Raw genomic sequence first — 26520 nt, 5'->3', positions numbered from 1 at the left:
TCCCTCGCTAGCACTCCTACCTCTTTCCCCCACCTTGGAGCATAAGATACTAAACTATGAATTGTAGATAATTCAGAAAGAGCCTGCCTCAAGGAAATGTGTGTGTGTGTGTGTGTGTGCACGTGTGCATGTATGGTGTGTGTGTGTGTAAGCTTGTTCTGTATTCTGGTTCCCTAGGTGAGGGAGGAGTAAAAAAATTAAGGTACTTCTCTTTATTTTGGATAGACATCACCAGTCACCTTTACCCGTTCTTTTGGTGTTTGTTGTAATTGGGACCAGCTGGGTCTTCATTGAAGGAGAAGAAATTGGGCCTTTCTCCATTGCCTGACCTGGGCTGGTGTCTGGGGAAAGGCCCAGTCTGAGGCATTAAGATGAGACTTGAGGCCCTGAGCAAACAGGTGTCCTGTGAGTATGAATGGTCTTCTATAGACTGGCCACATGCCTTCCTGGGTCAGGCCTCCCTCTGGGCTTGAAGCCAGGGATAGCCTCCATCTGACACCTGTGCTGGTGCACAGGGTCCTTCCTACCTTCACAAGGGCCTTCTTGGAGATTTAAGGCTCTGTTGTAGCTGTCCTGAAACTCAGTAACTTTTGAACAAGGAGCACCATATTTTCATTTGGTTCTGTGCCCTGCAAATTATAGAGCCCCTTCTGCTTGAAGCGTCTTTGTGTCTCCTTTGGGTCTCCAGAGCTGAGCTCCACAGGCAGCTCTTTTCTCACTCTGTGCAGAGCCTGCCTTTCACTGTGAGCCCAAAGCTGTTTTGGGTAAAACATTCATTTCTTCACATCCTGTGTTACTTCTATTATTTACTTCTCAATCTCTTTGAAACTCTCTTTATCCATCCATATGTATATGTATATGTATATGTGTGTATGTGTGTGTGTATATACACACATACTTCTCTAAATATACATCATACAGGCTGTCAATCAACATTATTTACAGATTCTGTATTTGCCTACTTGCTAAAATTTATTTGTAACTTCAAAATCAACATTCATAGCGCTTTTGTGGTCATTCACCAACATGCACAGAGAAGCAAAAATTTGAGTCACTTGCCATGCACGTCCTCTAGCTGAGACAGAAGAAGGCAACACTTGGGCTCCTCATTCCAGCTGATGCTCTAAACAAGAATCTTTCTCATGGGCTATTTGTGCCAGGTTTTTCGTACTTTTTTGCATTTTGTTGGTGATTTCCCTGTGTGAAACAGCCCTCAAGTGTAGCGCTAAAGTGCTGTCTGAGGTCCCTAAACAGAAAACAGCTGCAAGGCACCTACAGCGAACACATGTGTTAGGTAACTTCCTTCGGGCACAAGTTATAGTGCTTCGGGCCATGAGTTCAGTGATAATGAATCAATGATGTATATTAAACAAAGCGTCTTTAAGCAGAAGCACAGATAAATGAAGACCATGTATGAATTGGTTGATGAAAATGTTATCAACTTATAACATGAAAAGCGTTAGTGATTAGAGGCTGAAAGGAACTTGCCTCTGTGTTTCCCTCAGATGTAGTGGTTCCGTATTTACTAACTCCTTGTTCATCAAGATTTTACAGAACATGAGGACCTCAAATAACAGGAATTGACTGTATGTGTGTATATCTCTACGTGTATCCTTTCCTTTTCCTTGCTCACTCTCCTTTTCACCCTCTTTCTTCTCCTAACCCCTTATGGTTTCTGTTCTTTTTCATTGATCATTGGTCCTTCTGTCAGTAGCCTTTTTTAAAAAATTAAAATAACATTGGTTTATAATATTGTATTTTTAACATGTATAACATTGAATTTCTACTTCTGTGTACCCTACAGTGTGATCACCACCCAAAATTTAATTTCCATCCATTACCATAGAGTCGATTCTTTAGGAATTCCCTGGTGGCCTAGCTGCTAAGCATTCGACATTATCACTACTGTGGCATAGGTTCGATTCCTGGCCCGGGATCTTCCACATGCCACCAGCATGGCCCCCCAAAAAAACCCAACAAAACAGCCATGCATTTGACCCCTTCACTCGTTTCTCCCTCCCCCACCCCCTGCCCCTTCTGCTCTAGTAACCACTACTCTGTTCTCTGTATCCACATCTTTGTTTTTGGTTGGTTCATTTATTTTGCTTTTTGTATTCCTTATATGAGTGAAATCAAATGTTACTTGTCTTTCTATGACTTAATTTCATTTAGCGTAATGCCTTCAAGGTCCATCCATGTTGTTGAAAATGGTAAGAATTCATCTTTTTGTTTGTTTGTTCTTGTCTTTTTAGGGCCGTACCCGCAGCATATGGAGATTCCCAGGCCAGGAGTCGAATCAGAGCTGCAGCCACCTGCCTGAATCACGGCCACAGCAACTCGGGATCCGTGCCACGTCTGCAACCTACACCACAGCTCATGGCAACGCCCACTGAGCGAGGCCAGGGATCGAACCCACGTCCTCATGGATGCTGGTCGGGTTTGTTAACTGCTGAGCCACAACGGGAACTCCGATATCATCTTCATCTTTTTATTGCCAAGTAGTATTCGTGTGTGTGTGTGTATGTGTGTGTGTGTGTTTTCCATATGTATATACTGCATCTTCTTTATCCATCCACCCATTGATGGGCCCTTAGGTTGTTTCAGTATCTTGGCTGTTGTAAATAATCAGACATGAGCTTTGAATCCTCAAAACGTATCCAGGGAAGGTAGTTTTGTCCACTCATTCAATACACATTGGTGGGTCACCTTCTTTGTGTAGTGTACTGGGCTATCCTGGAACCTGAACACAAACATTGTGTTCCCAGAGCATAACTTACTGTTAGGATTATTGTCATCCATAATTTTAAGGCAAATCAAGAATGTCCTATTTATTTCTAGAAAGTGTTTCCCAGTCTCTGCCATTCTCCCCATCCACCTTCCCACCTCACCCAGTAGTCCTCTTGGCTAGGCTATGTGTTGTCATACATGCATAGATGTTAGAAGGAAACTTTGGAGGTCACTCAGTCCGCTGCCCTCATCTTACAGATGATAATGCCCTCATCTTACAGAGAGGGAACGTGAAATGCCTAAGCTAGTTAGTTAAATGACTTTAAAAAATAGATAACCACCAGAACAATCAGGTAATTGTTTTCTAGTTGCTTACTTGACTACTTGTGCATCAGATAAGAGAAAGATAATAGCCCCTGTGATCTAGCAATTTCTGAAGAAAACCTATAAAACAGACTTCTGTAAATTTTGCACATTGTAATAAAGCTAGAGAATATAAATACAAATAGAAATTTTAGAAAACTCTTTAGGATTAAACTTTCTTGTTTTCACAGAAACATTTTGTATCTGTGGTCAAGGTGTCTAGATGGTTTCGACACAGGTTTTTTAATCCCCATTTGGGTGGTTTTCATCATCAAAATATTTTTCATCTTACACCCTAAAGTGGACATCACTTGGTCCTAACTATATGTAGCTTAAGTTTGAGAGCCAGGACTGTGACAATAGAGAGTGGAGAAACCTCCCACAAAGCCAGCCAGGAAACAGATCCAATAGGCCTCACTTCCCGCTCCCTCCCCAAAGCTTAGCCTCCACCCCTCCCCTCCCAAAAAGGGGAAGGAAGAAGGTTCAGTAAAGATAGTGTGCCCATCCTTTAACAAAGCTTGGCTAGCCCTTTGAGTCCCCAAGTGCTTCTGCTTCCTGTGGCTAAAGTTAGCCCTATTAGATAGGGATTTCATTTTTAATCCATGACTGGGCAGACAGAGACGACAGATCTACTCCAGAAAGGATGGGTGTGTGAGGTCAGGGTGGGGGAGGAGTCTCTTTTCACTCATCTCAGGGAAGATGGCAACATTGTGTCACTTTTTCTGTGCTTGTCAGGACCAGCAAACTCAGGGGCCAGTGCATGTGACAGTTACAAGAGGGAGTTTCCACAAAGAAAAGCTCATTCATTTGTGAATCTTCTCTAACCATAGCCCTTCACAATGAAAAATACCTAATAGTTTTCTACACAACAGTTCTTCCCTGCCAGTTATCTTTAATGGAAAGTTTATATTATTACAATAAACAGAAAACCAGGCCCAAACTTGAATATAGCTGTTAAGATACAGAGATACCCACAAAACAATGCAACTCCATTCTAACTCCATGCTTTTGCAAGAGTCTCTTTGCACCCTGGAGAAAGAGAAAGATTGAGGTTGATAAGCATTAGATGGGTGTTAAAGATGAGGTAGCCCCAGTCTGAGCCTTTCTCCTTGATGGGTTAAAAATGGGCAGTGATCTGATGCTGGGTAAAGCCTGTCATAGCAGACTCTCCCAGTGCCCCACTCACACCACCTCAGCTCACCTCCAGAGTCCCCTGTACGCACTTCGGACTTCTGTGTCCTTCTACTTGCAGAGGTGTCCAGCCGAAGGGGTTAACATCCTCAGGAGCCCCTCCCCGTCAGTGAGAGGCAGGAGCTGGTGGACTGAGTACTTTGATCTTCTTGCTCCTTCGTGGAAAATTAGGAGCTGTGTCCTACACAGTCTCTTGGGGGCCCCAGTTTGAACTCCGGCTGCCCACAGCTATAACCTGGTGGCTTCACACATTTTTGTGACCTCCCTCCTTCCCTCCTCACTTTCCCACACCCCACTGGTTCTTCCACCCCAGTGGCTCACCCTCCCACAAAAATAGCTTATACCTAAAACTTTAGCCAAGATCTGCTGTGGGAGCAGCCCAAACCAAGACAGCTGGGAAGCATGGTGCCTAAAATCATCTTACAAAACACTGTGGTACCAGACCGATCCTCCAGGAAACAGTACCCCCAGGGTATATAGCCAAATGGTGCAAAGCAACTTGTCATTTTTCTTTCTTTAAAGGTCGCAAATACATTGAAATTATTGGTATTGAACTCTGCCATTTTCCCTAACATGTTGGTGGTACTCTGTTCTTATGAGTCACTTCATTTTCCGTGTTTGCTGTTCCTCTTTCAATATGGTGTTGTAATTTGCTAACAAACTTGGTGTTTCCACTTTTGCCTGTAGATGTAATTTACTGTGTGGCATTTGTCACTTGTGTGCCAGTCTGAGACATCTAGGGAGTAGAGCAGCACTGTTGATCTGTGGCTGCTTAAACGTTAGCTGATGCATCAGTGATGAGCCCAGGCTGAAAAACAACAGGCAAATATTGCTACACTCAGCCACTTTCTGGCAAGCCTCTTACAATAGCCTGAGGAGAACGAGGACTTTAAAATTAGGGATATTAAAAGTGCTCTAGGAGTTCCCATTGTGGTACAGCAGGTGTCTATGAGGATGCACTTCGATCCCTGGCCTCACGCAGTGGGTTGAGGATCTGGCATTGCTGTGGCTGTGGCATAGGCTGGTAGCTGCAGCTCCAATTTAACTCCTAGCTTGGGAACTTCCATATGCTGCAGGTGCAGCCCTAAAAAGAAAAAAAAAAAAAAGTGCTTCTATAAGATGAAGTTTCTGTTTTGGCCTGATTGACATTGGCAGGTTGAAGGCAGGACCAAAGGTCTAATGCAGAAAGGATTTCTTATCTTCAATGTTGAGCCCATGCCAGAAAAGTCCTGTCCCAGGAAACCTAGACCGTGCAGAGAGTGGTGAAGTCCAGGGTGAAATATATCCCACGAAAAATCAGAAGCATCTTTAAATGATCTGGGATTATGATGCCTAAGAGCAAGGCAGGGCAGAGCTCTGTAGCACTCTACTGTGGGCACACAGAGTTGCCCAATATATATATATTTGTTTAGTATTTGAATGAATCAGTGCTTAGTAGTCAACCTTGCTTTGGGTTTTCAGAGATGATGGCCTCAGAATGAGCACCCATCCCAGAAGAGCCTCTATAGATTCTTTCCTTCCCAGGACTGGCTGCACAATTTGTGGGGGCCCAGTGAAAAAATGCAGGGCCCTTGTTAAAAAGTTATTAAGGATTTCAAGGTGGTGACCACAAAACATTCTGCTCTATATGCTCGCATAATGGAATGTGCTAGAAGTAGCATCGTAAGTGAACTTGGTCTGATTTCTATACTCATCGTGGAAAGAGAGAACTTACGGAGAGATCTTGAACTTTTAGTGATGAAGGGCCCTTATGAGCTCTCACTGCCCATCTATCTCCATCCTTGCTTGGTTGGCCCTGTGCAGTCACTTAGGTGTCATTTCAAATGTTCCTCCTCGGAGAGGCTTCCCTGCCCTCTCTCTGGCAGCTCCACCCCTACCCCCCTTTTCATAGGCTTTCCTATTTCTCTGTTTTACTTTCTTCCTTAACTTAGTACACCCTAAAACTAGTTTATTTGCCTGTTGTTTTATTGTCTCTGTCCCCTACTCGACTGTTCTCTTCTTGAGGACAGGGATTGTGTCTCTTTCGTTCACCAGTGTGTCTGCAGCAGCTAGCACACAGTGTGTGGCACATAATAGGTGCTCCATAAAATATTTGTTGAATGAATGAACCTATGTAGTGAAATTCACTTATCTCAGTCTCCTGTTGTTCCTAGGTTTCTGTGGCTGAGAAATCAGGAATACTGCGGGCCCCAGAATCAAAAGTGAAATTTTATGGATGGGACATCTTGATGTTTTAGTCTTGCTGAAAAGAAATTCTACAGCTTCATATTTGCTGTTTTGGGGCACGTGGGTTCATTTGTTGACATGTGTCAGGCAGCATTTGTTGTGCTTTCTCTGTGTGCTGGGTTAGGCCTTAGAAATGTCCAGGAAAGTTCTGAACATGAAAGAATTCTACTCTTAGTGAAACACTGATTTCCTGGGAAATGGATTAAAGGCTGGATAAACATGCTTTGATTCTGCAAAACCCAGATCTCTGTTTCACACTTCAGGATAAAAGTGATTGGGATGGGCTTTGATGCAAAAATTCCGGATTAGAAAATTTAGCACAAAGTCCACACCCCCCATCCCTGCAGCCCACTTGTGGCTCATCGCAACTTTTACGTTTCAGTCCAAACTTGACAGGACATGATAGTGCTGCTGAAGGCAAGATGCCCTGAATACCTGAATGTCCCTGGTGTTTGGGGGCCCTTTACCTCTCTCCTATAATTTGGGGTTGTGGTAAGGCCCTCCTCCACTTTCAAAGACAGCTGCAGAAGGAAAATGTCCCTCTAATCACAGTTGACATGTTTCCAGACACCGCATCAGAAATGGTAACTGGCTTTCACATTGTTGTTCTGACAGCTTCTCTGCAGACTGTTGCAGGAGTGTTATTCTCAAGTTAGTCAAGGCTTCTCTGAAAAATCGGTGGCCTCCTTTGTGCTAATGAACTCTAATTGGACGAGGAGAGGTGTCTAGTCCTTCCAGAGGAGCTATATTAAAAGATATTGTTGGCATATTTGAGTACATTTTTTAAAATTTTGTTTTGAATTGTTAGTTTTTTTGTTTATTTTTTGTTTTTTGGCTGTACCCATGGCATGTGGAAGTTCTCAGGCCAGGGTCAAACCCACGTTGCAGTGGTGACTGCTCCACAGCTACAGCAATGCCAGATCCTTAACCTGCTGCGGCACAAGAGAACTTCGTCAAGTACGTTGTTTTGAAGGGAGAGGTATTGCCTATTCCAGTTATTTTCCTTATAGCTGTTTCTTTCCTGCTGAGAAACATCTTTAGAATAGACAGCCTCTTCTGCGAATTTCTAGCTTGGTTTGGAAGGACAGCTGTTTTTGATCAAATAATCCTTAGATTATATTCTCCTCAGGCCTAAGGAATTGTGTCCCAGCTAATACCCAACCAAATTCTGCTGAAGGGCCTGGTGGTACCCACTGCCTTGCAGGAGTACCAAGGATTAGCAGATCCTGCAAAGCTGAGCCCCAAGGGTCTGATGCTCCCTGGAGTTGGGCAAGGGGTGGATATCAGATGCTCCAAAGAGGAATGAGTGTTTATGGACATGTCTTTTTGTTGAGGAAGGACAAGAGTGTGCCTTTATTTTACTTTTGGCAACTTTAATATCATTTCAAACTTATAGAAAAGTTACAAGTCTAGAATAAGATACTCTTTTTTATATATTACTCAATGAATTTATTACAATTATGGTTGTACAGTGATCATCACAACCCAATTTTATAGCATTTCCATCCCAAACCCCCAGCACATCCCCCCACCCCCAAACTGTCTCCTTTAGAAACCATAAGTTTTTCAAGGTCTGTGAGTCAGCATCTGTTCTGTAAAGTTCATTGTGTCCTTTTTTCAGATTCCACATGTCAGTGATAGCATTTGATGTTGGTGTCTCATTGTCTGACTGACTTCACTTAGCATGATAATTTCTGGGTCCATCCATGTTGCTGCAAATACCGTTACTTCGTTCCTTTTAATGGCTGAGTAATATTCCATTGGGTATATGTACCACATCTTCTTGATCCACTCCTCTGTTGATGGATATTTAGGTTGTTTCCATGTCTTGTCTATTGCAAATAGTGCTGCAATAAACATCCGAGTACATGTGTCTTTGCGAGTCATGGTTTTCTCTGGATAGATGCCCAGGAGTGAGACTGCTGGATCAAATGGTAGTTCTATTTTTAGTTTTCTGAGGAATCTCCATACTGTTTGCTACAGTGGTTGCACCAATTTACAATCCCACCAACAGTGTAAGAGGGTTCCTTTTTCTCCACACCCTCTCTAGCACTTACTATTTGTAGACTTTTGGATGATGGCCATTCTGGCTGGTGTAAGGTGGTAGCTCATAGTGGTTTTAATAATGAGTGATGTTGAACATCTTTTCATGTGTTTTTTGTCCATCTGTATATCTTCTTTGGAGAATCATCTCTTTAGATCTGCCCATTTTTTGATGGGGTTTGCTTTTTTGGTATTGAGTGGTAAGAGGTGTTTATAAATTTTGGAGATTAATCCCTTGTCAGTCGATTCATTTGCAAAGATTTTCTCCCACTCTGTGGGTTGTCTTTTCATTTTGTTTAGGGTTTTCTTTACTGTGCAGAAACTTTTAAGTTTAATTAAGTTCCATTTGTTTATTTTTGCTTTTACTGTCGTGACTCTAAGAGGTGGATCTGAGAGATGTTGCTGTGGTTTATGTTGAAGAGTGTTTGGCCTATGTTTTCCTCTAAGAGTTTTATAGTATCTGGTCTTATATCTAGGTCTTTAATCTATTTTGAGTTTATTTTTGTGTATGGTGTTAGGGAGTGTTCTAATTTCATTCTTTTCCATGTGGCTGTCCAGTTTTCCCAGCACCACTTATTGAGTAGGCTGTCTTTTCTCCATTGTATATTCTTGCCTCCTTTGTCATAGATTAGTTGACTGTAGGTGTGTGGGTTTAATTCTGGGCTTTCTATCCTGTTCAACTGATCTATTTTTCTGTCTTTGTGCCAGTACCATACAGTTTGATGACTATTGCTTTGTAGTATAGTCTGAAGTCTGGGAGCCTGATTCCTCCAGCTCCATTTTTCTTTTTCAGGATGTCTTTATCTATTCTGGGTCTTTTGTACTTCCAAACAAACTTTAAAGTATTTTGTTCAAGTTCTGTGAAAAATGTCCTTGGTAATTTGATAGTGATTGCATTGCATCTATAGATTGCCTTGGGTAGTATAGTCATTTTGATAAAATTGACTCTTCCAATCCAAGAGCATGGTATGTCTTTCCATCTATTTGTGTCATCTTTGATTTTTTTCATCAGTGTCTTACAGTTTTCAGAGTACAGGTGTTTTGTCTCTTTAGTAGGTTTACTCCTATTTTATTCTTTTGGATGAGATGGTAAACGGGATTGCTTCCCTAAATTGTCTTTTTGATATTTCATTGTTAGTACATAGAAATGCAGTTGATTTCTGTGTATTAATTTTGTATCCTGTGACTTTGCCAAATTCATTGATGCACTCTAACAGTTTTCTAGTAGAGTCTTTAGGATTCTCTAGGTGTAACATCATGTCATCTGCATATAGTGGTAGTTTTACTTCTTCCTTTACAATTTGTATTCCTTTTATTTCTTTTGCTTCTCTGATTGCTGTGGCTAGGGCTTCCAAAACTATGTTGAATAGTAGTGGCGAGAGTGGACATCCTTGTCTTGTTCCTGATCTCCGCGGGAATTCTTTCAGCTTTTCACCATTGAGAATGATGTTAGCTCTGGGTTTGTCATATATGGCCTTTATTATGTTGAGGTAGGTTCCCTCTATGCCCACTTTCTGAAGGGTTTTTATCAGAAATGGGTGTTGGATTTTGTCAAAGGCTTTTTCCGCATCTATTGAGAGGATCATATGGTTTTTATTCTTCAGTTTGTTAATGTGGTGTATAGCACTGATTGATTTGTGAATATTGAAGAATCCTTGCATCCCTGGGATAAATCCCACTTGATCATGATGTACAATCCTTTTACTGTATTGTTGGATGTGGTTTGCTAGTATTTTGTTGAGGATTTTTGCGTCTATGTTCATCAGTGGGATTGGCCTGCAATTTTCTTTTTTTGTGGTATCTTTGTCTGGTTTTGGTATCAGGGTGATGGTGGCCTCATAGAATGCATTTGGGAGTGTCCCTTCCTCTGCAATTTTTTGAAATAGTTTCAGAAGAAGAGGTGTTAGCTCTTCTCTAAATGTTTGACAGAATTCTCCTGTGAAGCCATCTGGTCCTGGACTTTTGTTTGTTGGAAGTTTTTAAATCACAGTTTCAATTTCAGTACTTGTGATTGGTCTGTTCTAAAAATTTGTCCATTTCTTCTAGGTTTTCCATTTTATTGGCATATAGTTGCATGTAGTAGTCTCTTATGTTCCTTCGTATTTCTGTGATGTCCATTGTTACTTCTTTTTTGTTTCTAATTTTACTGATTTGAGTCTTCTCTCTCTCTCTCTCTTTTTTTTTTTTGATAAGTATGGCTAAGGGTTTATCAATTTTGTTGATCTTTTCAAAGAACCAGCTTTTAGTTTCATTGATCTTTTCCATGGTTTTCTTCATTTCTACTTCATTGATTTCTGCTCTGATCTTTATGATTTCTTTCCTTCTACTAACTGTAGGATTTGTCCTTCTCTCTCAAGCTGCTTTAGATGTAAAGTTAGGTTGTTTATTTGAGCTTTTCCTGGTTTCCTGAGGCAGGCTTGTATTGCTATAAACTTCCCTCTTAGAACAGATTTTGCTGCATCCCATAGGTTTTGGAGTGTCGTATCTTTGTTGTCATTTGCTTCTAGGTATTTTTTAATTTCCTCTTTGATTTCTTCAGTGATCCATTGGTTGTTTAGTAGCATGTTGTTTAGTCTCCATGAGTTTGTGTTTTTTGCAGTTTTTTTCTTGTTGATTTCCATTCATATAGCATTGTGGTCAGAAAATATACTTAATATGACTTTACTTTTCTTAAAGTTACTGAGGTTTGATTCATAGCCCAGGATGTGATCAATTTTAGAGAATGTTCCATGTGCACTTGAGAAGAAAGTGTATTCTGTTGCTTTTGGATGGAATGTCCTGTAAATATCTATTAAGTCCATCTGGTCTAATGCTTCATTCAGGGCCTGTGTTTCCTTATTGATTTTCTGGATGATCTGTCCATTGCTGTAAGTGGGGTGTTAAAGTCCCCCCCTGTTACTGTGTTATTGTCGATTTGTCCTTTTAAGGTTGTTAGCAGTTGCCTCATATATTGTGGTGAACCTATGTTGCATGTGTAGATGTTTAAAATTCCTCTTGGATTGATCCTTTGATCATTACATAGTGACCTTCCTTGTCTCTTAAAATATTCTTCATTTTAAAGTCTATTTTGTCTGTTATGAGTATTGCTACTCCAGCTTTCTTTTGATTCCTGTTTCCATGGAGTATTTTCTTCCATCCTCTTACTTTCAATTTGTATGTGTCCCTAGAAGTGAAGTGGGTCTCTTGAAGACAGCATATATATGGGTCTTGTTTTCATATCCATTCAGCCAGCCTATGTCTTTTGGTTGGGGCGTTTAGTCCATTAGTCCATTAACATTTAAGGTGATTATTGATATGTATGTTCTTACTGCCATGTTATTAGTTCATTTGGATTTGTTTTTGTTGCTCTTTTTTCTTCCCTTCTTCTCTTCCCTTGTGGTTTGATGATTATCTTTACTGTTGTATTTGCATTGATTTTTCTTATTTGTTTGTGTATCAATTGTAGATTGTTGGTTTGCGGTAACTCTTAAGTTTTGATATGAGTCTATATATATATGTATATATATATATGAGATTGTTTTAAGTTGTTGGTCTCTTAATTGCAAGTGTATCTCCAGTGTCCTGCATTTGTACCCACCTCTTCTCATGATTTCTGAATTTGGTGGCATAATTGTGCATGGATGATTTCATATCTTTACTGTATATATGCCTTTACTGGTGAGCTTTGTCATTTGTGGTATTTTTGTTTCTGATTGCGGCCTTTTCTTTTCTGCCTAGAGAAGTTCCTTTAGTATTTGTTGTAAAGCTGGTTTAGTGTGCTGAATTCTCTTAGCTTTTGCCTATCTGTAAAGCTTGTGATTTCTCCTTCAAATCTGAATGAGAGCCTTGTTGGGTAAAGTAATCTTGGTTGGAGGTTTTTTCCTTTCATCACATTAAGTATATCATACCACTCCCTTCTGGCCTGCAGAGTTCGTGCTGAAAAATCTGCTGATAACCTTATTGGGGTTCCCTTGTATGTTATTTGTTTCTTTTCCCTAGCTGCTTTCAAGATTTTCTCTTTGTCTTTAATTTTGGTCAGTTTGATCAATATATGTCTTGGGGTGTTCCTCCTTGGGTTTATTTTATATGGTACTCATTGTGCTTCCTGGATTTGAGTGAGTGGTTCCTTTCCCATGTTAGGGAAGTTTTCAGCTATTATCTCTTGAGATATTTCTTCTGTCCCCTTCTCTCTCTCTTCTCCTTCTGGCAGCCTTATAATATGGATGTTGGTGCATTCAATGTTGTCCCAGAGTTCTCTGAGACTCTCTTCATTTGTTTTCAATCTTTTTTCTCTTTTCTGTTCCACGTCAGTGATTTCTACTAGTCTGTCCTCCATCTCACTTATTCATTCTCCTGCCTCCTTTATTCTGCTCTTGGCTGCTTCTAATTAATTTTTTTACTTCAGTTATTATGTTTTGCATCTCTTCTTGCTTAAATTTTATATCTTGTATCTCTTTGCTCAGCATTTCCCATAAATTATCCATCTTTGCCTCCAGTTTATTTCCAATGTCTTGCATCATCTTCAGCATCAACCGTCTAAAGTCTTTTTCTTGGAGGCTGAGAATCTCCTGATCACTTAGCTGTTTTTCTGGGTTTTTTTTCTTTCTCCCTTGTCTGAGTTATCATTCTCTGTTTTTTCATTTTTATAGGTTTTTGGTATGGTGACCTTTTTACAGATAATAGAGTTTTAGCCTCTCTTACTTCTGGTGTCTGCCCCCCTTGTGGCTGAAGTTGGCATAGGGGCTTACTGTAGGCTTCCTGATGGGAGGAACTGATGCCTGCCCACTGGTAGGTGGGGCTGATTCCTGTACCTCTGGTGGATGGAGCCTTGACTCTGGGTGAGATTAGAGGCGACTGTGTGCTTGGGGGCTCTTCAGGCAGCCCGTTTACTGAGGGGCGGGACTGTGATCCCCCCCCCCCCCGGAAAATTGTTTGGCCTGGAGCTTCTCAGTGCTGATGAATGGGGCCAGATTTTCCCAAAATGTCCACCTCCAGAGAAAGGCACTCTAATGAATATTCCCAAGAGCTTTGCTTCCAATGTCCCTCCCCCACAACAAGCCACATCCCCCCCCTGTTTTCCCAGGATGACCTCTAAGAACTGCAGTCAGGTCTGACATAGTTTGCTATGGAGACTTTGCTTTGCCCTGAGACCCAGCGCACGTGAATGTCTGTGTGTGCCTTTTAAGAATGGGTTCTCTGTTTCCCCCAGTCTTGTGGAGCTCCTGCGCACAAGCCCCACTGGCCTTCAATGCCAGATGCTCCAGGTGCTCTTTCTCCCAATGCCAGATCCCTAGGCGTGGGGACTTAACCTGGGGCTCAGAACTCTCACTCCTTTAGGTGAGTCTCTGTGATACAGTTACTTTCCAGTCTGTGTGGCTTCCCACCTGGGAGGTATGAGGTTGCTCATATTGCGTAGTCGCCCCCCTCCCTCTTTGTCTTCTGGAGTAGGATATCTTTTTGAAAGTTTCTGGTCCGTTTAGTTAAAGATTGCTTGGAATTTGATTGTAATTTTGTTGTTTTTAGGAGAGAAGTTGAGCTCCAGTCCTTTTATTCCACCATCTTAATCCCATCTAGCATAAGATACTCTTGAATACCCTTTACCCACACTCACTGATTGTTTATTTATTTATTTATTTATTTATTTTTTTTTTTTTTGTCTTTTTGCTATTTCTTTGGGCCGCTCCCGCGGCATATGGAGGTTCCCAGGCTAGGGGTCCAATCGGAGCTGTAGCCACTGGCCTACGCCAGAGCCACAGCAACGCGGGATCCGAGCCGTGTCTGCAACCTACACCACAGCTCACGGCAACGCCGGATCGTTAACCCACTGAGCAAGGGCAGGGACGGAACCCGCAACCTCATGGTTCCTAGTCGGATTCGTTAACCACTGCGCCACGACGGGAACTCCCCTGTTTATTTATTTTTATTTTTATTTTTTATTTTTTGCTTTTTAGGGCCATACCCGCAGCATATAGAGGTTCCCAGGCTAGGGATCCAGTCAGAACTGTAGCTGCTGGCCTATGCCACAGCCACGGCAACACAGGATCCCAGCCACATCTGTGACCTACACCACAGCTCACAGCAACACCAGATCCTTAACCCACTGAGCAAGGCCAGGGATTGAACCCACATCCTCCTGGATCCTAGTTGGGTTCTTTAACTGCTGAGCCACAAAAAGGAACTCCATGGTTGTTTATTTTTGCTTTCTCTCTCTCTGGACTTCTCTTCCTGTGTTTTGGCTCTCTGTATCAGTCGATAGATAGATAGGTAGATAGATAGATAGATAGATAGATAGATAGATAGATAGATAGATAGATAAATAGATAGATTATATGTAACATATAAATGTAAATTATTTTCTTCCTATTTATTTCTTCCATTATTTCCCTTTAGCCCCTAATAATTTAGTGTAAGAACAAGAGCATCCTCTCACACAGTATAATTATCAGAAGCAGAAAATTCAATATTGACAAAATATATTAACTCATCTACCATTCATTTTAAAAATTGCCAACTTTCACAATAATGTGTTTTATATCATGTTCTTGGTCCAGAACCAAATTTAAGATCATGAATTACATTTATTTACACATATTCTTTAGTCTCTTCTAATATGGAACAGTTCCCCAGGCCTTCTTGGCTCCTTTCTGCTGGAAGAGAATGTGGATGGGCTGTGGAGGTGAAGAAGTAGGAGCTGTGAGTCTCTCTGGCTTCCTGGACCCTTCCCATTCTCTGACCAGAGAAAAGTGGACTCAGCCCCTTCTGTGTCTTGCATAATGGGTGGTCAATGTGAAGGTCATTCTTGAAATTTCTTCCCAGCCTTTAAAAACTCATTGACATTTCATTCTCCTTAAAAAATTTAAATAATGGCTTGCATGTCTTTCCACAGAGTCAAGTTGATGGACTGTTTTTATTCTGTGGCTTTACCTGCCTCCTCCTACCCTGCTAGTTTTAAAAGCACAGAGCCAGATTCAGCTCATTTTAGGTTCAGTGTCTTAGAAGCAGACCCAGATACAAGGGCAAGTAGTTTATTTGGGAGGTGATGCCCAGAAGCATTGCGGAGGGAGTGGGGCGGAGAAGGAAGCCACCACAGGATGTGATCTTGAACAGGTTAGCTCTGTGGGCAGCTGAGGCTCAGTCCTGTGGTGGAGGAGGGGGCTTCTGGGAGACTGTACACGGCTGCAGTTCTCAAACTTTGCTGCACGTAGACTCACCCGGGGAGCTTCTGAAACTCCTGATGTTCAGAATCCTGGGATGGCAAGAGCTAGTCCCTGGGAGCTTTTAAAACTCCCCCTGGTGATTCTGGTACACAGTCAAGACTGAGAGACCATACCTCAGTTGTCCTCTCAAGCTTTAGGATACTGGCATATTTACGTACCTACTCCAGTTCATCCCAGGTTGGGGGCTGCTCCTAGTGGCGCTCACACCCAAGCATTGCTGGCCTGTAGAATGCCAAAGCATGCCAGGAAATGGTGATTGCCCCAGGGATGTGGGCCAGCAGTATTGGCTACACAGCTGGATGTGATAGAAAATCTTGGCTTTGTCCACATACTTGCAGAGCAGTTTTAATCAAGTCATTTAAACTCTTTAAGTCTCAGTTTCCTCATGTGTAATAACTTCTTTGTATAAGCTGTATGGATTAGACATAATATATGGAAAGCACCCAGCATGCAGTAGATTCTTAATAGACCGTTGTTTAAACCCAGCAAGGGGAAGGAGAGAGAGAAGGAAGGGGCTACTTTAAGCAGTCAGAATATGCCATCAAGAAACTAAACTTTAGCAACTCAGGTTGTGAGTTCTGATCTTGTAGACAACACCAGTTAGTTCTACCAGGGAAACTTTTTCTTATTTAAAGAAGTGTTCTGGAGTTCCCATTGTGACTCAATGGGTTAAGCACCAGACTAGTATCCATGAGGATGGGGGTTCAATCCCTGGCCTTGCTCAGGGGGTTAAAGGATCTGGTGTTGCCACAAGCTGCCATGTAGGTTGCAGATGCGGTTCGGATCCACTGTTGCCGTAGCTGTGGAATAAGCCAGCAGCTGCAGCTCCAATTTGATCCCTGGCCTCGCCTCAGTAAGTTAAGGGTCTGGTGTTGCCATGAGCTGTGGCATAGGTCACAGGCAAGGCTCAGATCTGGCGTTGCTGTGTCTGTAGTATAGGCCAGGGGCTGTGGCTCTGATTCGACCCATAGCCTGGGAACCTCCATATGCCATGGGTGTGGCCCTAAAAAGAAAAGAAAAAGAAAGAAAAAAATTATTGTAATTGTTAGAAGATTTTTTTGGGGAAAGTGCTCTGTTTAATTAGATTTTGTGCTTCTTGTCACATTCCATTATTGGAAACCTTTGTGACTATGAACCCCCTTTCCCACCTTAGATGGGTGCCCATAATAAATTTTTTCTGGAGCATTCTTTCTGGAAAATATATTTGCCCATACTCTGCCCTGGGTAGACCATTTTTCTGTCTTCTCTCCTGCTCCTCTGGCCTTCAGTGCTTTAGAGGAAAAAGTGGTCTGTAAATGTTTGTGGGATAACCGTGAATGTGGTTGCTCTTGGTTGTCAGGGCTGGCGATGGCACTGGCCAGCTGGCTGGACCTCCCCCACCTGTCACCTCCTTATTCAAACAGCTTTTCCTTCCCATGGAAGAGGAAGACCTTTCCTTGGCCAAGGTGACCGCATCTCTGCATCCAAATAAGCTAAAGGCTAGGTGTTCTGTGGCCAAAGTCAATCATTAGGGCTTTTCCCAGTTTGCCAAAATCAAGTTAATAGGTACACTTTTATACATTATAGGAATTTTCTTCATGTTTTTTCCCTCTGGTGCCTACTCTCACTGCCCTTACTTCTGTTTTTGCTGCTACTACTGCTGATAGATAGTACTCGAGAAGTTACTCTGTGCCAGGCATTGTGCTGAGCCCTTGATTCACAATGATGTATTTAGCTCTCATGATAACCTTGGTATCCCCATTTTATAGACAAGGAAACTGAGGTTCAGAGAAGCAGCATGACTGGGATTGACACCCACCAAGTCTCACTTTAGAGCCCACAGAGCATCTTTTTTTTTTTTTTTTTTTATGTTAGAAGAGATTTATTGAATACATTGCTAAGGGAAGTAGTGGTCAGAAGAGCTCACCTGCCCTGGAGTAGTGGTTTGGGCTCTTTTTATTACAGGAACTGGTGTCCTCTCTCTCGGTTCCCGCATGTAAATAAGGGATTGAAACATGGCAGTTCTGGTTGGCTGATGTTTGAGGCCACTCATTAGTCAATTGGAGGTTAACACAGAATGGCTTGTGTATAAAACGGCTTCCACCTAGCATCTTTAAACCACAGTTAATGGCATCTGAGCACAAATTGCATACTATGTTAAGATTTATTTACTAGAGTTCCCATCGTGGCTCAGTGGTTAACAGACCCAACTAGTATCCATGAGGATGCAGGTTAGATCCTTGGCCTCATTCAGTGGGTTAAGGATCTAGTGTTGCCATGAGTTGTGGTGTAGGTTGCAAATGCAGCTCAGATCTGGCGTTGCTATTGCTGTGGTGTAGGCTGGCAGCTACAGCTGTGATTGGACCCCTAGCCTGGGAACCTCCATATGCCGCAGCTGCGGCCCTAAAAAGATTAAAAAAAAATTTTTTTTTTAAATTTACCAACAGTTCAGAGAGCACCATTATTTCCAGATTTTCTATCCTGTGATTACACGGAATAATCTAGGAAAAAGAATCACGGTTCCTGAATGCTGGAAAAGGGAGGATTTTTAAAAATAAGGAAAAGAGGAGTTCCTATTGTGGCACAGTGGTTAACGAATCCGACTAGGAACCATGAGGTTGCGGGTTCGATCTCTGACCTTGCTCAGTAGGTTAAGGATCTGGCGTCATCATGAGCTGTGGTGTAGGTCACAGACGCGGCTCAGATCCTGAGTTGCTGTGTCTCTGGTGTAGGCCAGTGGCTACAGCTCCGATTAGACCCCTAGCCTGGGAACCTCCATATGCCATGGGAGTGGCCCTAGAAAAGGCAAAAAGACCCCAAAAAAAAGGGGGGGGGGAGAAAAAAACAAGGAGTGTATTAAAAATGGAGTAGGGGATCCCTTTCAGTACTCTTGCTCAGTTGTAGGGCTGAGACAGAAGACAAACAAGATATGGATCCTCTCCCTGCTCAAAAGCGAGTTTAGTGAGTCAAGTTCCAGCTAAGGGCAAGCACAAGAACACAAAATCCTTTTGCTAATCTCTCTAAAGAAGGCCCAGATGAAAGCCCTCATCAAAGCCTCTGAAACCACCAAAGCTGTTTGCCAGCAAAGAGATAAATCAGAAAGGTTGGAGATCTGGTTTGAATTTAATAATTACAAATGACTAATCAGGGGCCATTTGCTGTCAAGTCAGGAGCTGCACTCCCTCCATCAGTGCATTTTTGCTGCTCTGGTCACTTGGTTATTAAATAGAAAAGGCCCTGTGATTAAATCACAGGGCTGTTCTGACACTAATCAATTCAATCTTGGCCATTTAAAATTAAGTCAGGCCTTGCACTTGCCCTGTCTCTGTGACAGAAGTGGGAACAACACACTGCAAACGTGACTGAAGGTATCCAGGGAGCATCCATTTATAACCCTGTGTGATGTGGGCAGTTAGAGGAGGGTCAGGCTGCATCTCAGGCCTCTTATCCATCATCCTTCAGGATCCTTCATCTCTAATACCACCCCCTGCCCCCTGCCTGCCTCTCAATGCCGAGTAACAACAAAGCAGCAGTGACAACAGTAGTAATAGTAATTATGGAATAACCACAGTGGTGATAATAACTACCATTTTTTAAATCTCTTGCCATATGCCTGGCTTCTTTTAATATCTTATCTGCTTGAATCCCTTAATAACCCTATAATGGAGAAATCAGTTTACAGAAGTATTCTATAGATAGATTCTCACACACCTGGAACCTGCCTGGCCCATAGTAAATTCTTAATAAATAGAGCGCACCTTGCCCAGGGTCACACCAAGGAGTAAATGTTGGAGCTGGATTCTGAATTTGGGTCTGTCTCATTTATGCTCTTAATTTCCTTCAGGTAGGTGGGTAAATTCCTGGTGAGCTTTTTTATATTGTTGTAAAACACCTATTGTAGTAAATAAATATTTACATTTATTTTATATTGTATTAATTTAAGTAAAATACAATTTTTTAAACAATATAAAAAGAGAAGAAGCACTAGATAGCAGTAGGATCAGTGGTTTGGGAACCAGGCTGACCTCAAGGAAACTCTCTTCTCTGGCATTTACTCATTTTGTGAGCTGGAGCAAGTTACTAAAGCCTTCTTGAACTTCGTTGTCCTCTCTGTCAAATGAACACCTCCATGCTTACTTAGGCTGGGCTAAGGAGAAACTGAAATGGAATTGTCCTTTAATGGGTGAGCACAGTTCTTGGCTCAAAGCAAGTGCCCAGTTTCAGCATTCACTTCCCTTGTGTATCTATCGGAAGGCACCTGGAAATTCTCCTTTGATTCTAAAACTCAAAGCTTCAAAGGATCCAAAGATTTGGGTCTAGAGAGAATGGAAGCTGAGCCTAGTAAGAGTAAGATAGGCTTGGATCTGGGGCCAGCTCTTTTAAAAATCCATCAGTTGAGGACAGGATAGAATCAGTGCTCTTCACATAGAGCTGTACCCAGAACTACAGAACAATCGATTGTTCCTGGATCATTTACTGATGTGATTTTGATGTATGTCTCATGCTGCCAGAAGATAGCGAAGCCTAAAAGAGATAGCCATAGAGTAGCCCCGAGACCAAGGATGCATTGTGAAAGTGGATGGGTCACCAGTAATGAGCCTCAGAGTCCACCTGATCCATCCAGAGATACATGTATCTCCATCAGAACTCACATCCAAATATACAGAAGACTTTGCTCTGTTGCAAATTAACAAAGAGCTTCCTGATTGTTTTTTGATCCAAGAGGCTTGAGAAGGTTTTTTCTAGCACCCAAACATTTCTAGAAAGTGTCTCCATCAACTATGTAACCCACAGGGCTAAGGAATCTGAAAATACACTCAGACTCTTTGTTCCCATACATTTCCCTCTCTAACTGCCTTTCCTCCCAGCCCCAGATAGGCACCAGGCATTCAGACAAAGAGTTCAGGTGCCTGTTAAGTTCATGTATGGTTTGGTTAAGCCGGCTGTTGCCTTTTCATTGAGGTTTTAGCAATCCTGGATTCCTTACTCCTAAAGCACATCTGCTTAGTACACGTGCTGTTGTTCAGGGCAGTGCGTGGATGCTCCCTGGTGATGGATGTGCCTTGCCTTTGAACAGACCTGACCTTGCTTCTCCTGGGAGGAGTGGAAATCACCAGCGTCCCACTTGAACCAATGTCTGAACAGCCATAATTTTTTTTAACATGTCTATATATTTTAAGGAAAATAAATGCCCCTGCTTGTAAGGAAAAGATTCTTTCTTATTTCAAAAGCAAGAATCATAGCTTGAACTTGCATGTTTTCAGTCTCCAAGGAAATTTGAGGTTGAAGAATTTCAGCCTTCAGTGAGCTTTGCTTTTGAGGTTTTGATTTAATTTTGGCAGCCAGGTGGTTAGCGGAAGGGGAGGGTGTCACCTCAAGAACACTGGCCCTCTTTATTTATTCTTTTTTTAGTCACTCATTCAGAAATTATTCATTGACCTGCTGTTCAGCTCAGGGCACTGGGGTTCAAAGTTATGTGCTCAGGTCAGAGAACCCAGCACAGTCTCTGGGCTCCCCCAGGGCACTTTGTTTTTCACAGCTGAAGGGGAAGAGCGTTCGCTTCAGTAACTTTGACAAGAATAACAGGGTGGGTCCATGGCTCTTCAAATAGGCTGAGAACCTGTGAGATCAAGTGTGCAAATGCAGGCGTTTCACACGCAATGTCCTTCCTGCCTAGGAACTCCTCCAGGTAATCTGTCCATGGCTTCTGATGCACAGAGGAAGGGCTGTGCTGGGCTGGAGGAGTAACTGCCTATTTGGTTCCCTCCATTCCTTCCACCTGCCCTTCCCCACCCCAAAGTTGGGTAATTGGTAAAGAAGATAAGCTTCTCAAAGAGAGCAGGGCTAGGGGCACCAGCAAAAAAAAAAAAATCTAGAAATACTCCTCTGGGTTTGGCTAGGTATCAGTATTGTACTGGGTTCTGGGAATGTGATCATGACAGACTGAATCCTGCCTTCATGTGCTTACATCTCCTGAGAAGGTCAGCCAAAAACCAGAAAACAAAAAAATTAAGCAAAGTTTCTCTCTAAAGTGGGTCACCCTTGCTAGTCTCTGTCTCAGCCCCTTACTTATCTGACTCATTCACATCTGTAATTATTTTGATTTCTTTTTATTCCCAGTTAGAGGGCAGGGAGCATGTCTGGCTTGCTTACCGCTGGATCCTAGGACCCAGAGCAGGGCTTTGCACATCTGAAGTGCTCGGTGAACATATAGTAAAAGAGCAAACAGCTAGGTGACATGTCGTGAACTGTTTGTCTTGGGCCCAAAGTTTAAACTTCAGGCTCCTTTTGTTTTGCTGACCATGGTTGTTCACCACCCTCTGCAGTGGGAATTAAAAACCCACTTTGATAATCCACCTAGATTTCGTTTTACAAAAATACGTGGTTTTATCAAGATCATTCTATCCCAGATTAACTGGCTGTGGCTTAATGTAAAAGGCTACTAGAGGACTTCTGTCTTCTGGATTTAACACTTGGGTGTGTGGAAGCATCTGGGGTTAGTGATGCTTATGAGCCCTGGGGGATGTACTGAGTTGGTCTGGAGGGGGCGGCAGCATGCCCAAGAGAAATGATCTCTCTTATTATCCCCTCTCCTTCATCATTGTGGGCTTCTTGGGATAACAGGCTACTATTAACATGTCATGTTGACAAAATCATGGAGCCCTGAGGAACAAAACTGTAGCATCATAAAATTCCATAATCTGACAATACTAGGCAGCAACATACATCTCTAAGCCCTACAGTTCTGGTAATACATAATGGGAGCCATTTGTTGCACCCCTGCTATGTGCCAGGCCTTGTTCCAGGTGCCGCACATACATCATCTATGATTCTCACCGAAGCCTGACCTGGTGGGCATTATTTCCTCTTTATAGATAGTCCCAGAGCCTTCATCCTTTCATGGCATTTCCCGAGATCCTAGGTATAATTCTGTAGCTTCTAAAGGCAAGAGAGGCCAGGCTCAGGAAGGGCACAGGTTCCCCTGGGTGGCAGGACACTAGCATAGCCATTCCCTGCTCTTCTACCCCAGCACATGTTACTAATTGATGGCAGACTTATCTCATTTGCTGTGCTATGGAATCCTTCTCAATACAGTGCTCCAGGCAGACACTGCCAGACATTCTGGATGGCAAATGAATCATAACCTATTTGCCAAGCATGCTTTAAACGGTGTGTGTATGTGAATGGTTTTGCCCTAGGAATTAGAATCCTGCATTAGAAGTGTTATACTGTAGCCATGTAACTTGTAGCAAAGTGCTTCTCTCTCCTGACCTCAGCTTATTTACCTGGAGAATGGGAATTATCTCTTGCCATCATACTTGTCTCAAACATCACAATAGGAAGTTCCTGTTGTAGCTCAGTGGGTTAAGAACACAGCATAGCCTGATGGGAGGGGGAGGGAGTGGGAGGGATTGGGAGCTTGGGCTTATCAGTCACAACGTAGAATAGATTTACAAGGAGATCCCGCTGAATAGCATTGAGAACTATGTCTAGATACTCATGTTGCAACAGAAGAAATGGTGGGGGAAAAACTGTAATTGTAATGTATACATGTAAGGATAACCTGACCCCCTTGCTGTACAGTGGGAAAATAAAATTAAAAAAAAAATAAAAATAAAAAAAAAAAAAAAAAAAAAAAAAAAAAAAAAAAAGAACACAGCATAGTGTCTGGAAGGATGTGGGTTCCATTCCTGGCCTCACTCAGTGGGTTAAAGATACAGCATTGCCATGAGCTGCAGTGTAGGTCAGATGTAGCCAGATTCCTGAGTTGTTGTGATGTAGGCAGGCAGCTGAAGCTCTGATTCAACCCCTAGCCCGGGATCTTCCATATGCCACAGGTGTGACCATAAAAAGAAAAAAAGAGAGTCGCCATATAAATAAATATAAGCCAGGAGTTCCCACTATGGCACAGTGGGTTAAGAATCTGACTGCAGTGGCTTGAGTAGTTGTGGAGGTGCAGGTTCAATCCCTGGCCAGGAGCAGTGGGTTAAAGGATCTGGTATTGCTGAAGCTGTGGCTTGAATTCAGTCCCCAGTCTGGGAACTTCTTCCATATGCTGCAGGTGTGGCCATAAAATCAAAAAATAAATAAATAAATAAATGCCAGTAAAGTGGCTTCAGTGACACCACAGTGCCAATTTTAATTTTAGCTGGATGATAAATCAGTGAGGATCAGGTCCCCACACAAACAGGAAGCATCCTCAAAAATGGCAAGTGGTGATCAGCATCTTCCCAAGACTCCCCCAAAGCCCCTGAGTGGAGTATTTGACCCCCTAAAAATCACGTGGTGAACTTGTTAGAGCAGATTTTAGGACCTCAGAAGGGCTGATTGAGGATCCTGGTTCATAGTATTGGATCTCTAAATTATCCCACCGCTCAAGTGGAATAATGTGTAGGATCTAGCATTCCATATGCTAGATAGAACCATGTTCATCTTTAGGATTTTAAACATCTGGATAGAACCATGTTCATCTTTAGAATTTTAAATATCTAGATAGCCAGTGATGGAAAAAGAAGCCCCAGCCCCCTCCCCATCTTTGTCTGACAAACTCTTATTCCTCCTTCAGACCTAATCAAATGCATCCTCCCCTTAGAAGACTTCCCCAGCCCCCATCAAGGCCAAACTAATTACTCCCTTACTGTGCTTCCAGTTCTGCAACCCAAGTTCTGGGCACCTACTATGTACCAGGCACTCTACTAAGCTTTAATATGTGTTAGTGTATTTACTCTCCCCCCTTGGAGAAGAGAAGCTAATGTTATCACCTCCACCTTAGAGGTTGGGAAAGGGTGAGTCAGACAGTGAAGTGACTTTGCCTAGGATGATTAGATCTTACTGCATTATAAGTTAATCACATCAGTGTCTGCATCTCCTACATGAATGTGAGTTCCTTAACTGGAAGTTGCTGAGATGAACAAACACAGGACCTGCCACATAACACATGCTCAACATGTGCATCTTTGTTGCACTGAAATGGAGAAATAATAAAGCAGTTACAATGGGACAGACAAGGATCGCTCTGGTTGCTTTCCAGTCTCTGCCCATGTTCACATTCCTCCTGATAGAGGAGAAAGAGGATGAGGAGGTGGGCTTCTTTGGAGGTTGATGATTCCAGATGTACCTGGACTGCACTGTAACCTCAAACCAGTGATTCTGGTCTTTTGATAATTTTCTGCCAAGTAGGATCAGGAGACTTAGTAAGTCACAAATTAGGGACTTGAGAACTACTTGCCTGATTGGTTAAGCTGGGGATACAAAGAGAGGTGACTATCTCTTCGATGAGTTTTATTCTGGTTGTGCATTAAATATCTTTTATTTTTATAAAGAGGAGAATATATTTTTCCATATTCAACTTCATAGACTTCCTCGGTCACAAGTTCATTTCCAATATAATTTTCTTTAGTTCAGATTCTTTTCTGAATCTTGGTGTTTATGACTATAAAATAAGAAAGTTGGAGAAGATGGCTAAGGTTCTTTCCAGCATTCTGGTTCTGTGATTACATCAGCACCCTGGATGAGGTTTAGAACAAATTTAAATTACCCAAGTACAAAGCAGCTCTAAAAATGGAATATCTTAAAGTGAACGAGATTTTCTTTCCACTCTAATCTCTTCTTCCAAGCTAATAAAAATCTGAACTTTGTATCTAGGTTTCTAAGCCTTGATATACAGAGACATTTAGAAAAAAAAAAGAAAATCTAAAGAGAAACTGAAGCCGCATGAATAAGAGCAATAATGCAAACCAATTAGCCTAGAGCTTAATAGTGTCCCAAAATTTCTTAGGCTTTTTTAGAACTCTTCTTATTCATAGCTTGGTTAAAGGTTTTGGGTAACATGGTAGAAATGATAACGATTACATGTGCTATTTGATTGCATTTTTTCTTTCCTTAAAGCCACAATTCTTGTTTACATTTGAACTTGGTTTTATCTTTTGTTTTACAGCGAAAGCGGAAGCAGAGCACCCAAGATGAAGATGCCGTTAGTCTTTGCAGTCTTGATATAAGTGTAAGTACAGACCTTCCTACATCTCTACCTTGAGAATACCTCTCACCTCTGAATGTACTTATTAATATGCTACATGCTGTAAGTGGGCTTCCAGGATCCAACTATGGAAGTTGTGATCTGGGGGGAAACTTGTTTTAAAGAAACATTTCATGGTACTGAAGAAATCTGTGTGGCCAACTTAAATTTCCAAGCCAAGTTGTTTATTGCCTGTGTCTTTTCTCTCGTAAAATGAATTATGATCTCAGCGCATCTGGGTAGAAGCTAGATAAATGCCTCTGCTATGTTAGAAGCTGGTCATGGAAGATGGACCGGGTGTTTGTCCCCCTTTGGGGAAGTTAGTGAGTTGGCTCAACTAGGCAGCTGGGTGGCCCAAAGGCCAGAATGAGTCTCTAGAAACATGGCTGAGGGAGTGGCTTTGGATTCAACAGGTCTTAGTTTGAATCAAGGTTCAGTACTTTGTGTGTGACATCTATCCTCACCTTTCTCTCTTCTTCTGGACCTAACAGGATTGTTGTGAGGCTCAAGTAAAAGAATGTAAGAGAGAATACCAAGCTCATTGCCTGGTACCTTCTAGGCACCCACCAAATGTTACCCTGTTTTCCTTTTCAAGGAAAAGCAGAAACTAACAAAAATGTTTAAGTGACGTGATAGTTGAGTGCTAGTGATGATAGAGGTTGAAAGCTTTTTTGGATTTTCCAGACCCATTTCCTTGGATATTTAATTTCAGCAACTTTCTTTACATGGCCTCTTTGTCTCCCAAGTGGCAGAATTGGGAAACCTATGTGGGCTTCTGAT

The 26520-nt window shown here is 42.1% G+C and overlaps 1 protein-coding gene across 12 annotated transcripts in view; it reads left to right on the top strand.

Annotated features, from left to right (window-relative positions):
• Positions 1 to 26520, top strand: part of ARHGEF3 (Rho guanine nucleotide exchange factor 3) — a 343125-nt gene that overhangs the window by 161342 nt on the left and 155263 nt on the right. For all 12 annotated transcript variants that reach the window (XM_021068992.2, XM_084988719.1, XM_084988712.1 and 9 more), the window contains one exon: positions 25663 to 25725. In XM_021068992.2, coding sequence (XP_020924651.1) covers positions 25663 to 25725 — 63 coding nt within the window. The remainder of the gene's footprint in view (positions 1 to 25662; positions 25726 to 26520) is intronic.

Source organism: Sus scrofa, chromosome 13 (genome assembly GCF_054392235.1).
Source record: "Sus scrofa isolate SSC_HxYL_T2T_F1_AM1 chromosome 13, Sscrofa_HxYL_maternal_Yorkshire_Landrace_v2.0, whole genome shotgun sequence".
Taxonomy (NCBI): Eukaryota; Metazoa; Chordata; class Mammalia; order Artiodactyla; family Suidae; genus Sus; species Sus scrofa.
This window is presented reverse-complemented; position numbering and strand designations above follow the sequence as displayed.